The following is a 15,325-nucleotide window of genomic DNA, read 5'->3' as shown; positions in this document are numbered from 1 at the left end:
AATTTTTTTCAGGATTTTGTAAGTTTACATGTAAAATGACTCAATGTAACAACTTACTTTCAGATGCTGAATACATATGTTGCAAAATTACAATAGCGATAACATTTTTTAAAATATTCAGTAGTATCTTCATAGCAATTAAAATAAAAGCAACGATTTACCAAATTTCTGTTTCAGTGGAACACTTTTTGATGATGAGTAAGATTGCTGATGAAAAAGGGCTGAATTTTTTCTTGTTTTGTCTCTTAATGAAAGAGCTTTAAAAGAGAGTTTATTAATGATTGTTTCTATGTGGCAAATTCTAACTCCTTGATCTGTTTACTTTGATCATACATACAAAATCTCTGAACTTAAAGTCTACAAATTGAAAAAAAAATTCAGACTAATATATATTGAAAATATTGACATTTTACTTATATGTAATATAAGTATTGTTTATACAAACAGAAAAGCCTTTTCAGTTTACAAGTAATTAATTTTATGATAAAGATGCTGACTTCATGGATGCAATTAATTAACATACACAGACCACTTGTTATATCTTGAGGTTAATTTGTCTAACATTTGACACTTTGAAGTTACATGTACAACTGGAATCTCACAAGGAGGCACACTAATCTTTTCACAATCAGATACATTTCACAAACAATCACTGTAGCAGAGGAAAAGCAGGATATGATACTCTTTCATACCATGGAAGTATTATATTGACAGGAACTACAACGATTAATTAGCATTTATTTATAACCCGTGTAGCCCTGTAGAAAAGATATGGAAACTGTCTAATTAGTATGCTGTCATTAATTTCTTTTGTGACTATCTGCGATGCCGCGGTCATAAATTGACCAGAGATACTTCTTATCAATCATGTGGTTTTAATCGAGACAGCTTAACAATATTACCTGTCGGAAAACACCTGTACTTATTTCAATCGCGTCGGTAGACCTTTATTCGTAAACAACTTAATATTTAAACAAATCGACTGATGCATAAAAAATGAAAATCGGCCCAGAATTAATTGTTCTACAACGATTTGAAATAGTGAGTGACATTATTTTATTTGTTTGTGGGTGAAGTTTCAATCGCGATTAAGGTGTGTTCCGGTTACCGCCGGTTAACATTAAATTTATTTGATAAATATTAAAACTGTGAAGTTTAGAGTAATATATATGGTTAAGTTACTGGATAATCCTGGAAAGTAGAAATTTCCAGTTAACTGTTACAATACGAAAATTAATCGAGCAAGTACCAATCAACAAAATACAGCAGAAGAAAACAGAGATCTAACTACGTTATATAGATATTTATATAATACATTTCTGTCCCCTAAAATATGTTATCATTATCCGACCAAATGAAACCGTCCAAATGATACTGGTATATATTATTGAACAGTCACACAAGTATTTATATAATGTCACTATACAAATCCTTGAGTCGCAGTGCTAAAAAATATTTCAACACATCTGGGTTCAGCTGAACATTCGTATATACCAACCAATGATCTTACCCTGGATTTAGAGCGAAGCTTAATAATTCCTACATTTATTAATGGAGTAAACAGTAGTTATTATATAATCACAACTTGCGATATATATTACATATAGTACAATTTCTACCGAAAAAAATAAATCAATAAAAATGGGGCATTTATTTTCAATAAATTTGGTACAAATTTCCATCGTCAATGTGTTTTTCTATAGAATAAATGATGACTCGCATTGATCAATCAATCACTCAATCGGCACAGTTAGGTAATGGAATCTGCTGAGAATTCCTGTTTCCTAAGAATTTATCACAACTTCCGATTTCTTCGTTTATTTCCGTAATCCCGAAGCAACCGAAATCACTGACAGTCATAAATTTTACGTTCTTTATTTGGGTCGATAAGTATTTTTATTTACAACAGAACATCATGTAAAGATATCCATACTGTTTGGTCAAAGTAAATAAACATGGAGGTACTGTTTATCATTTACAAGGTGAAGGCCATTATATCATTATTACAGTCAGTGTCATTGCTTTATCATCATTGATCTTCTTAAAGATTTGTGTATGAAAGAAAATATCTTTTATTTTACTGCTTTGTTTGTAGAGCAATAAGAAAGAGGTAAGAATGGTTCAAGGTCAACATGTACCCCTTTCACTGCTAGAATGGAATAGCTTCCCTTTGTCCAGAATATACCATAGTTGTCATTTAGGGGTGAAAGGGTTACTTTATAGCTATTGTTGTCAAGATATGAAATTTGCAGGTTATGATCTTGTTTTCCATAAACATATATGATGAATTACAGATCTAGATAGAATCAAATTTTGAAAGAATAATTTTAGAAACAATGACTTTAAACTGTCTATTTAGTTTAATTAACTGTAAATTCTAAATGTCCATGTACCTGGGTACATGCATGTACTGGTACATCTTGTGGTAGATTACCAGCAAAATTAAATTAATCATTGTAATGGTCATTCCATATTGAAAATTTGTTCTCAATTATATATATGCATAATTTCATTAACTTACGGTTAACTGTTATTTTGTGTTAATTATCATAGAATTGAATTTTACAACTTAAAGTTTTCATTTATTATTTCGTTGATTCTTGTGATATGTACCTTTCGTAGATTATATATGTATATGAAATGCAAGGTGAAGAATCTGCTTCAGTCTTTAATGTCTACACTTAAACATCAGTCAACATATAACTTGACTTTCACCTTGGTGATATGGCCTAGACCTTTAGTAATATAGAATTAGATTCTCAATGGTTACAGACTCTCAGCTGACCACTAAATCAAAATATAACAAAAAATTAAGAATTCTGTTTCATTTATTTACTAGATATCTTCTTTTTTTCCAGAAAACTTATAACATTTATTTCTATTCTTTTCATTTCTTCAGTATTCAAAAAAAAAAAAAAAAAATCTTTCTTCAATTTATTAACAAAAGCAACTTTTACAGGCTTCTTTTTTTCCTCAGTTAATCATGATGTCCACATTTTTTATTTATAACATTTATACATTTAAAAACAAAGAGGTATTTAATCTTTGATAATAATTTTGTTTAAAGATTTTTCAAAGACCTGCATGTGTAACTCAGTCACATACCATACACTTATATAAATAGATATATGTAATGGTACACTTGAAGCACATGTATGCATGTGAACTCACTGCATGGGTAAAACTAGACACAGGTTACATAAAAAGGTGATTTTTAAATGCCTAGCCTACACCATTATAAATTATGTTTTCTGGTCTGTCTGTTAATTATTAACTTTGTTAGAAAGTGTTTATTTCTGTGAAATATTTTAGGAATCACAGTGCTCAATTTTTGTTGAGCCTTTGACTTTTGTCGAAAATGCGAGACATAGCAATCCTACATTCTGTCGGCGTCGTAGTCATCATCCGTGGCTTCCACAAATATTTAAAAACATTTATCAGATTCATAAACTATCCTAGATTTTTACCAAACTTGGACAGAAGCTTCTTATAATCAAAAGATAGTACATGTATCAAGAGGAATATTTTGATTGATTTTTCCCCTCATTTTTTGTTGAGCCTACGATTAACAGCAAAAGTAGGCGAGACACAGCTGGGTTCTGAGGAACCCTTACCAATTCTTTGATTGGAATGTCTAACCCTAAATTATCCCATGGCTTGTATGTTGTGGCTAAAAAAGGAGAAAATTCCAAGCAGTTACATCTTGATCCAGTTGTTGTGGCATGATTTATTTTTATTGTAATTTTGCATTGTATGTAGTGTACGATCTGGCCATGCTTTAGTGTTATAAGATGACAGTGTACTTAATTTGTAATGGCATACTGAATTATCATTATGGATATGATTATAGGGATTGCTTTAAGTTGTATTATTTACATAACTTGAAAATTCCCCGAAAATTGAAAAAGCAATGTTATATTTTCACACAGTTGTAATGTGTAATGATTATTATGTTTAAATTATTGAGTAGCAAAATATTTGTTATTTCATATTATTAAGAAATACTATCCAACTATTTTTTTTTAACTGTCCTAAGATATCAGTGATTTTATATATTTTATACTTTCTTATTTGAATTGTTATATCAATCTTTTATGTAGATCAATGGCATAGGTTTTAATGTTATATTTAAGTACTTTAATAACTTTAATTGTATAATTACAGCAATGCTGAAGGACAGTTTAGGAGACCACCAGATGATGAGAAGCTAAAACTTTTCCTTATTGATATGAAGAACTGGGAAGTGGTAGGTTCTGGTTGTTGAAATATATTAGATATAAGAAGATGTGGTATGAGTGTCAATGAGACCACTCTCCATCCAAGTCACAATAAGTAAAAAGTAAACCATTATAGGTCAAAGTTTGGCCTCCAACACAGCCTTTGCTCGCACTGAACACAAGCTCTGTTTCATATTCTTTTAATGTGGATTTATCATTATTCACTGGATACTAATTTTCTTGGGTTTTGTGGGTACAAGTGAACCACGAATTCAAATGTTGAACACAAAACATATTTTCAATATGCTTTGTATACAGAGATTGGCAAAACCATGAAATCAAATATCCACAAATATGCAAGTTTTCAGCAATCCATGCAAATTGATATCCACGAAAATAAAAGAGTCCACAGTATATTACAAAAAAAAACAGTTTATATCACTTTCATTTACTTTTTTACCTGTAACATGGTAATATGGTGGTGCCATCCACATGCAGGAGAATTTAAAGAACATAGGTTTATATATAGGAAAATGTACTGCATAATGAATCAAAAGAAATTTACCATGATTTTGTATAATTATTGTTTTTTCTTCAGTTATTAAGCAGGGAATCAGAGAAATATGGTGGAGAGACATTACTAGAAGGACAAGACAAATTGACACTGATCAGGTACCAGATGGAGGGATGGACAGATAATGCTCTTAAAGTCTTTGGTCGTCATCGTAAAGATCCTACCAAAAACCACCCAGACCAGGACAGGATGGTCACATTAAACCAGGTAAAATAATCAGTAATTTGATCAAATAAGACCAAAAATGATCTGGAACAAAAAGAATCTTCAGTTGATATTTTATGAATCGATTTAGAAAATACTCTATTCAATGAAACACTACAACTAACTTGGAATCCTCATTTTTTATGCAAATTTATTTGTATCTTTGATTGTATTTACCTCAACAGTTTATGTCATCAAATCAAAATATAAATGTCTCCAAATTTTACTACATCTCTTTTAATTGAGTTTTTATCACATTTACCTTTAAAGTTTCTTTAATAACAACAGTGTCTTAAATACAAGGGTAAATAAAGAGAAAGCATTTGTATGTGGTAGAATAAAAGGATCAACTTCAGGACTCAAGTTGTTAAAATTTCAACAGAAAAAGAAATTATTTACATACACTATGGAAAAAGTACTGATATAACATACCGGTATATTATTAAAATCCAAACTGTTATTACAATAATATAGTACTTAGACTTTTAATCTATATTTCAGGAAGTTGAGAATCTTCTTCATCAGTTTGACAACAGAATTACAGGGGAAAATGGTATGTGTTCATTTTAATGCTATTGATGGACTTGTAAGGATGTAAATATTTTTTGTTTATTGTGGATAATTTATGGAAATAACAGGAAATTTCGCTTTTATTGTGAATTTAATTCAATTTTGATAATGAAATATTTTAGAATAATTTTTATGTCAAAACCAAAATCTTTAATTTTTATGGACATTATGTTTTGTACCTCCGTTCGTTCATTTGTCCGTGTGTCCCGCTTAAGGAGGCTCGAAGGTATACAAATTTCAGAAAAAAATCAAACATTTGTTTTTCATTACAAATTTTATTTTATTACCTTTTGTAGTTGTTACTTTATCATATGGTACAAAAATCATTCAAAACAATCAATTTGTGTTGGCCCCAGATGACTTTCAAAATGTATACATCATTGAAAAAGTTCCAAATTATCTCCCTTTGGTGGAAAAATGCCATCTTTTGGCTCTAAAATTGAAATATCTTTTTCAACCCATCGGTGACCTATCTTTTTTAATATAATTTCCATATAAGCTGTACTTAAACTAAATTATTGTAAAATTTTAGCGATTTTTGTAATAAATTTCTTTTTTTTATTTCGATATTGCCTTTATTTCTCCTATTACTTCAACAGAAAAAAAACACCTTTACAAAAATGTATGCTTCTTTCGAAGGCAGATTGTGAGCGCAAATGAACGGTGACCCCACTTTTTTATTTTATTTTTCTATTAACTATAAGATAAAGTTCATTTATAGAAAAATATAGAGAAATCCTATATAAATGATTTAGACCCGCGAACCCCCTTTAGGTTAAAGTTAAAGTTAAAGGTCCACTGAACATAGAAAATGATAGTGCGGATAGGGCATCCGTGTACTAGGGACACAATCTTGTTTCATCCTTTTTTACAGAGAGGAGAAAAACATTTGTTGTAACCTGTCATTTATTAAATTGAAACCAATTATTATAAACAAACAAACATTTTTTTTTTTATTGATTTCAGCATTTTGCCTGATTTTTTTTTTAAATTAGCATATTGAATCATTTATAAATAGTTTTGATTAGCATTTTCATATCAATTGTATGCTAGGAAAGTACTTTGAATCAAAAGAAATTGAGTATCCAAGAGGTAGGATATGCACATAAGATGTATTAGAAATTGGATTTTTTTATTTTACAGATTTCCCTAGCACCATTTTCTCTTTCATGCCAATATATGCACTAAGGCAAAGAACTTCAAATCAATTAATTTTCTCAAAGTAGTATTGTAATAACCCTTCAAACTAGACCAATTGACCTATATTAAGCAATCCCAAATTTGCAAACATATATTTCCTGGCAATCAAAAACTGAAAGTAATAGTACTATCAGTACACATAAATTTGCACTGTTTATGCACATAAGACTTTTTATAAGATGGCAAGCTTAATTTCTTAGTTTTCAGAGCCATGCCTGAAAATGATAAAATAATTATAAAGTGATTTGAAAAACTGAGAAATATTATTACTTATATAAAAAAGAAGATGGGGTATGATTGCCAATGAGACAACACAGAGAACACTCCACAAGAGACATTATGTAGTTACACAACATTTATTTTCATATGAATGATACAAAAGTTCTCTCAATAATATGTAATTTAAAACAGCTTTTGTATTAAAAATTAATTGTGGAAAGGTATGTTGTTAAAAAACAATTATTTGTACAGTAATAATTTTGGCTGTTTTTATATTATGGTACTAATGTCAGTACAGTATTTATATTTTTTTGTGATTTTTGTCTTATGTATTGGCATTATGGTAAACGTATCAACTTCTTACATTTAGTACAAAAACAGTAAAAACTTTAAAAAAAAAAAACAACATACAATTTGACATATTTTAAATGAAATTACTTGATCAATCAAATTGTGAAAAATAAAATCTTCTTATGCTTTGATAGTACAGTTAAGAACTATGTGTTACCTGTTAAAAAGAAAATAATATACAGGCATTAGAACATGCACTGATGTAGATAACGGTATTTAGATACACCGTTTTAGTTCATTATACAGTCATTTAGTAGTTCGAACTTGGTTATACTTCAATTTCTTTGGTGTAGACAAAATACTAGTATAACTCCTATGGAATACAAAGTGACGAGAGTATTATGACATCCTTTGGAAATTCTAGATGATGAGAGGGACTTATATAATCATTTTTAATTCTTCATACTTATTTGTTGTGTTTTAGGTGTAGCCTCACGAGTGATACATCTGGCTAATGGTCTAGAGACATGGGATATGAAGCTTACCTCCCATTTGAATGGAGCCTTGTCAATCAATGATAATGAATGGGGAAGTCTTGTCCAAATGATGGAAGATTGGTTGGTTGGGATAGATGAAGCTGTAGAGTATGTAGGAACCACTCAGAAAGAGGAAGATAGAGAGAAAGGAAGACTTCACACAAGGTATCGAGTGAAGTGCTGGCTGTTCAATTCACAATTGCTTTTAAATTAACAAATTTTATGCTTTTCAGAATTTTGTTTTAAGTAATATTGGTTCACATTGCTTTTTAACACATTGTTAATCAATAACTTTGCATTGGAAGTTAATTTTCTGTTAACGTTGGTTCACGTTGCTTGTTAACACATTTAATCAAGATTCTTTGTCACAACTGATTCCTATACTGCATTTCCACAAACAAAAAGATTGGCTAACAGCATAAATATGAGAAAAACTCATAAGACACTGCTTTCTTAACACAGAAAAGGAATTTTAACCGTGGTAATATTACTATATCTTAACAATATTACCAATATCTTTAATAACTAATAGTATAATTGCTTAAAACATTGTATTTTCTAATGATTATCACTGATTTATACACTTTATATTATTTAATACACAGTTTTCACTATAATCATTTAATTCTCTCACAATGCTTTATTTATCACTGTTCTTATGTAAGCAGAGTTTGTAGTCTATGTAAATGTAATTCTTTTTATAAATCTTACAATTTCTTAAAATAGAAAGGGTTTACCCCAGATGATACATGTGTTGCACTGTATACGGTGGTCACATGATTTTATGTTACCAGTGGTTACTTGTTTTCATTCACTTTAATACTAGAACCAGAAGACTGTGAGTATTTAAATTAAAGACAGATGTAATAAAATGATTTAGAAATAGTTGTGTTAAAAACATCTATATAGGCCGTACTTATGTTTGCTATAACAGAAATATTAATGGAATGGATACTCAAACTGTTAAAATCATTTTATAAAAGTGATGCATTAATGTCCTTTTTGAACACTTAATGTAATAGAAATGGTGTTTAAGGTAACACGATACCGAATGACGTTACGCCATGAGTTATCGTTCCTGACGTTATCGAATAACGTTCACACATATAAGCCAATGCAGCGGGTTTTGTGTGACATTTTTAACGGCAACTTTCCCTAGATGCAGGGTGCCGAGAGTTTTGATGCAATACGTAGCGGTTATTTGACATAGATTGTTTTATCGTTTTCCTGTAATCATTCTGCTCATTGTTAATCTTTAAAAAGTATTACTTTACTTTTTAAATATTCTGTTTCTTTGATATTTAAGCATCTGTGCGCTTTATCTATATATGTTCTGTTATAGACACATTTTTATCACTTTATTTTTTTACCTTGGTATAGATATAGGAAGATGTGGTGTGAGTGCCAATGAGACAACTCTCCATCCAAATAACAATTTATAAAAGTAAACCTTGGTTTATTTTTGCAATAAGTACTCATTCATGATTCACGCCGTATCCCCATGAAATTTTGTTTTGAAAGTAGAAATCTAATTTATAGAAGCTTAGGATGATGTGTGAAAAAACCGGGGAATTTTACAACTATTAATTCGTTTTAAAATGGTCATCAAAAACACCGCTCGGACAAAATTGAAATTTATTTGGATGAGAATACGGATATAATAAGGGGGAAAAGCACAATACAAGCAGACGTTGAAAATCATACAGAAAATAGTTTGTTTGTATGGAATGTAAAAAGTGGTTATTTAGCCGAATAACTTTTCCTGTGTTCTATGTGTAAACAGTCTCTGAAATTCATTGGTCTGTACAGAGTAAATTCGATATAGTTTTGGAAATATTTTAAAATACAGTGCCAGCTTTGTAATCGTATAAACCAGGTCTACTCAGGACGGACAGCAACATTGGAATGAAGCATTAGAAAGTTAACGAAGGCTGAGAAATACATGGTCACTTGATTCGGCAGAAATAAAATAACAAAATTCAGGTTCCGTTACAGTCTGAATAAAGCCAGCCCGAGTATCCACTTGCGTCTACAACCGCAAGTTGATAGTTGGGGCTGGCTGTAGTCAGACCGGTTCCATGTTCCCTGATTCCGTTATAATTTTTTTCTCGAAATTTACATGCAAACGACTGACTTTTTATTATTCAAACGGCAAGAGACTGTAAAAAAGCTAGATCTTGAAATCATTTAGATTTTATATTCGTGTTAATTTACGCTTGCATGGGTATTCGTTTTTTTTTTAGTTTTGAGTTGTAAATAATGTACATGTACAAGTTGGGAGACAAAACGACTGAAAGAAAATTAACAAAATTACCTTTCAGGGCTCTGAGGGCCATATTGCTCGCATACTAGGCGTCGGAAAAGGCCCGGAAAGTTTCTTTCTTAAAATTAGTTTTTAGAACAAGTATACAAGTATATATATACATGTATAGCGTCAGTTAAATTTTTTCCGACCATCATCGCGGATGCCCTGCCTCTATTGCAGAACCTACATGTACCTATTGTATTTATTGTTAACTTGTTTTCATCCTGAACATGCATGAAATATTTTCCACTGGACGTTAACCAACCAATAATCAAAGTAATCAATCCTACAATTTACACCCGTCACTTGGAACTTTAGTTGTTAAAATTTAAATCATTGCCTCTAATTTTTTCCAAAAAATCGACAAAGATTAAACGCAGACCGCGAGGAAGACCAAAATTGAACAGTTATGCAAAGCTAAATATCTACGTTACCGCTTGCTCATTATGGAAGTGGGGGTAACATGAGACTTTAGTTGAAAAAGTACAAGTCCAAATAAAAAAATAATTTGTGTACATGTACATGTTATTTGTACAAAAGTTGGCTGATAGAATGATAAATGGAGATATGTGATATGCAATTTATACAGCTGGGTATTAATTAAACGACATCAACACCTTGAAGACATCAAGAAAATCGTGACTAATGCTAATTGGAATAGTATCTTTACACTTCTTATTTGTAGTTTTAGTAAACGTTGGAAAATTTTGAGTATGTGTAGTATAATTGTCACAGTAACATTTCAGTCTCTTGGTGTGAATATAAGTTTAAGTCTTAAAACTTTTGCTCTTCTCTAGAAAATTCAAACCATAATGAAATATAAGGAGATGCGGTAAAATTTCCAATTAATCAACTTTCCACCAAGACGAAATGACGGAAATGTTAGCCTTCTTGCATTGCTACTACATTTCAGATCTCCAAATTACCATTCCATTATATAAACTGGATATTAAAAAATATGCATTGTCACCAAATTACTTCTAGAGCATGTATCATCATATTGTTTAACATTTGTCCGTTCGACTGTTAATCCCGCACTTAGTATCTACAGGGTTAATTCGGCTAATTATTTAGAACTAAAGTCGTTTTGCTTCAGCTTTAAAACTATTTACCTGGTGTTACTACTCATATTATATATATAGGTGCGCATATCGTCTGGATTTTCTTTTTTGTTTCATGACAGGTTGCTGGATTAGGCATTTTGATAAAATACAAAGGCACACAGAGTACAGACTCCGGCTTACATCTGATACAGGTTGAATTTCAAGCTGGAACTTTTAAATTTCGCAGTTGTTTTACTTATATAAAGAATGCATATATGATCTCAAGATTTGTTATGTAAATAATTTTTCACAAATGACAGAATGTTGAAATTTGTGAAATTTTGCATACAATTTGCTAACCCGAATAATTCAGTCCCTCCCCATAATCGATCTTTTCGATATTACTTCCATGCTCCTACTTACTTACTGTAGTAAGCGGAATATAACGACTGAATTATTCGGGTTAACAGTTTGCAAGGTTTGTCCGACTTGCTGAGCAAACAAGTAACACATTTACACCACGCAGTGTACACTATACTACATGTATTGTATGTACCAAGTCAAGAATATGACAGCTGTTTATCATTCTTTTGATGTTTTTCAGCTTTTAATTTCGTCATTTGATAAGGGATTTTTTCGTTTTGAATTTTTCTTGGAGTTTTGTTATTTTATTTTTTGGAATGTGTATTTTATCAGGATCATTATTTTTCCTCATAATTTTCACAAATAACAGAATGTTTAATCTTTTTTGACTGGTGCATCAAATGTGTTTTTTATAAACAACTGTTTTCAAAATTGTATTGTATCGTCCCGAACATGCATGAACTATTTGCCACTGAAGATTAAACAACCATCAAACCGAGCAATTAAAAAACTGTTAAATGAATCAAATCTTTTAAAATACTATATTTCTGCATCACGGGATGCAGTGATGATACCACCATTGTCTAATATGATGGAGTTAAAAATCAGTAATTCGGATGAATCTCACGTGAAATGTTTCATTTAATTTTCACGTAAACTTAACAAAAATCTGAAGGTATTTTTTATGGTTTTAATCCAATTTTAGAACAGAGATATTTTTTAAATAATTTTATTTCAAATATTTACGTGAATTTAACGTGTACAAAATTCCGGTGATTTATGCATGAACTATTATCATAAGATTCACATGGAACCTGTTCACGCAAGTTTCAAGTATATGCTCGTTTGATGTGAAAATCAGACGATATTAATATTAATTCATATGAGTGAAATTCCATGTGCAGGACGAAATAAAATTATATCTGATTCAGTAGAATTTTATATTGCATTACTAGGAACTTTACGACAGTCGACAGGGGAAATTAAAATAAAATATACTCATTCAGATCCCAATACATATTTTTTTCTCCATTTCTCTGAGAAGGAATAACGTTATATTCCGTACACCATAACGTCACACGTTTTTGGTCAAATTCTAGGCCTATCGATCAACTTTGAAGCCATTTATTTCAAAAACAAGGATGGTGACATATGAGTTTCTATACGTGTATGGATTCACTATGCAATCCTGGATATTATGTTAGTTTTTTGTTTTTCTCCGTATATAAGAAAATAGCCATCCATTCGAAAATCTAAAAAGGTAAGCCGAAAAAAAGGCATTTCCCCTATATACCTAAGTAAATTTGTCGCCAAAATTGACATTTTCCTATGAAAATTACAAAAAAACAAAAATGGTGACCCCCATTTTTTATTACATGTTCCGATGTAACTTGATTCAAAGTACACGTATGCCAAAAATTTTGGAAATCGGGAGATATGCCATTCGGTATCGTGTTACCTTAAGTATCAATATATGCTATGATTATAAAAGGATCATATAATATTGTCAGGATGGATTTTTAAGAATTGGAAAAATTAAATTTTAAAAAAAGAAATATGCTTCATTTAAAAAAAAAAATTTCATGATATATATTTATTTCTAGAATATATTGGATATGTATGTCTACAAAATATTTACAGCCTCACTTTCACTTAAATCTTGTGTGCAGTCTCTGGTTTTATCCAAGCAAAGTAGAAAAAAATAAATGTCCAAGTGTTGTACAAAATATCTCAATTGATGTCTTGATATTCTAACATCCAATTTTTGATAACAAATACTATATTATTAAGGAAACAATCTTCAAAGAAAAATCAATCCTCTATATTATAAATATTGACATAAAAAAAATAATATGATAATTCATTCATAAAGAAATTTCTTTGTTGGTCCTTTTTTTATTATTCAAAAATACCAAAAAAAGACTGATGACATTCTTTTTTTTAAAACTGCTTGGAATAAAGCAGAGTATGCATATAAAGGTTATATATAACAAGATGTTTGTATTTTAATATTTAGTTTTAAGATATATTTGATTTCTCAGTAGTATGAAATATTATCTAGCTCAGTGCTATTATTTTATTTGGTTAAATCATTCTTTATTCTTTCTCTAATAGTTCTAGCTGTTAATAATGGTTTTGAATTAAATGATAATGATCTTGCACAATATTTGTTAGTTATTCAGTAGATGTAAAAGATTTCAAGCAAAGTAATTCTTCATATGGTTATACAATTATTTGAATGTATAAACTTTCTATATGTCTTTAAAAATATATTTCATTATGTTTATATGTTTGAATTTCCTTCAACAGCATTGATATTACACAGACAGTGAAAAAAGTACAGAAGTGGGCGTCATCAGCTACAAACTATATTGACAGTGAGGATGCCTTGCTAGTAGAACAGGTATGTAGAGTTCAATCAAAATCTTCTTTTGTTCAGACAAATTGCATTGTCATTTTAAGGATATTTAATTTTTGGGTACAGTGTAACTTGTCATGAATTGGACACACTGGGGGACCAGAACAAAAATGATGGATTAAGCAGAGTGTCTGAATACTCAGGTTTTTTTTGCAAGAATAGGCATATTTTGGGACCATGAAAATGTGTTGGTAAATGCAGGATGTTGGAATACTCAGGTTTCAGATTAAGCAGGTTAAACTGTATTTCAAAAAGTCTGCTATCAAGCCTATAAAAATTTGTACTTCGTTAATGTTTTAAATTCATGGTTTTTCTATACCCACAAAAAACCATGAAAATTGGTATACCACGAAAAAATAATAAATCTTTGGTAAGTAATTTGTAGTAATTAAAAGGAAATTTATTGTTATTTAATTTGTAGAATTTTATTGCTGATTATTTTCTAAATTTATGCAGGTATCTCAATATCATTCTAAAATGGTTCTGTGGATGGTTCAGATGTTATTACGATTAGCTCCCGACCTGGAGGGTAACTCTAAGGAAGCAGCAGAGATGGCACTCATTGCTAGTTTACCACTTAATGAACTACATTCCAATATAAAAGTTTTGATAGAGCAGTTAGAAGATTTCTCCAGATATGTTGCATTGTAAGATTTTTTTTGCTGTGGTCTGGCATATATGTGTGATTATTTCTTCTTGTTCTGACTTTTTTTGTAACAATCATAATCGCTCATTCTTATAAAAAAAAACTAACCTTTTTTCACTTAATTTAAATTTTAATGGATGAATATCTCATAATTTGATTTAAAAAAAATGTCAGACAAGAATTTGTATGTAGATATATATCTTGCTACTTCTGTCTAGTGTTCTGAAGCTTGATCTGTTTAATTAGCAAAGATTATAACATATATAAATACAGACAATTTCTGTTTTTACTTTTTAGAAGATTTTTTTTTTGCTTGAAATTATACATACTTGTTTTTGGGATATCTTCTGCTTTTAGCTTGCACACATCTAACTATTTACTGTACTAAAGCCACTCATTTCATGTGAAGTCATTTTAATATCACTGCAATCTCTCACATCAAAATGTAAACATGAATATTTTTGTAAAATTGTTATGTATTCACTTTATTACATTTTTACATATCTGATGAATTATACATGTCTGCTTATGAAGAGTAAAAGTAAACAAAAAATAACTGTCATGCAATAATATTCATGTTTTCTGTATATGTTTAATTCTTGCACCAAATGTGCCCCTCAAAACTTGAGAAAGAAATGATATTAATAATAATAACTGTTGCATGTATTCAAGAGATTTTCTGACTAATATAAATTTCAAATTAGAACAATTATTTCTCAAGTGTAGGGGCACAGTTTT

General features: G+C 30.1%; 1 protein-coding gene across 6 annotated transcripts in view; it reads left to right on the top strand.

Annotated features, from left to right (window-relative positions):
• LOC143064182 (axonemal dynein light chain domain-containing protein 1-like) overlaps nucleotides 1–15,325 on the top strand; it is a 43,795-nt gene that overhangs the window by 19,858 nt on the left and 8,612 nt on the right. For 3 of the 6 annotated variants that reach the window (XM_076236834.1, XM_076236836.1, XM_076236831.1), the window contains 6 exons: nucleotides 4,165–4,246; nucleotides 4,816–4,998; nucleotides 5,497–5,548; nucleotides 7,760–7,976; nucleotides 13,833–13,926; nucleotides 14,398–14,588. In XM_076236834.1, the coding sequence (XP_076092949.1) occupies nucleotides 4,165–4,246; nucleotides 4,816–4,998; nucleotides 5,497–5,548; nucleotides 7,760–7,976; nucleotides 13,833–13,926; nucleotides 14,398–14,588 (819 nt within the window). Of the gene's footprint in view, nucleotides 1–177; nucleotides 199–2,095; nucleotides 2,111–4,164; nucleotides 4,247–4,815; nucleotides 4,999–5,496; nucleotides 5,549–7,759; nucleotides 7,977–13,832; nucleotides 13,927–14,397; nucleotides 14,589–15,325 lie in introns of all 6 variants that reach the window. The other 3 variants (XM_076236833.1, XM_076236832.1, XM_076236835.1) reach the window with 3 other exon arrangements.

Source organism: Mytilus galloprovincialis, chromosome 2 (assembly GCF_965363235.1).
Source record: "Mytilus galloprovincialis chromosome 2, xbMytGall1.hap1.1, whole genome shotgun sequence".
Taxonomy (NCBI): domain Eukaryota; kingdom Metazoa; phylum Mollusca; class Bivalvia; order Mytilida; family Mytilidae; genus Mytilus; species Mytilus galloprovincialis.
The sequence above is the reverse complement of the archived record's forward strand: the minus strand, read 5'-3'. Positions and strand labels throughout refer to the sequence as shown.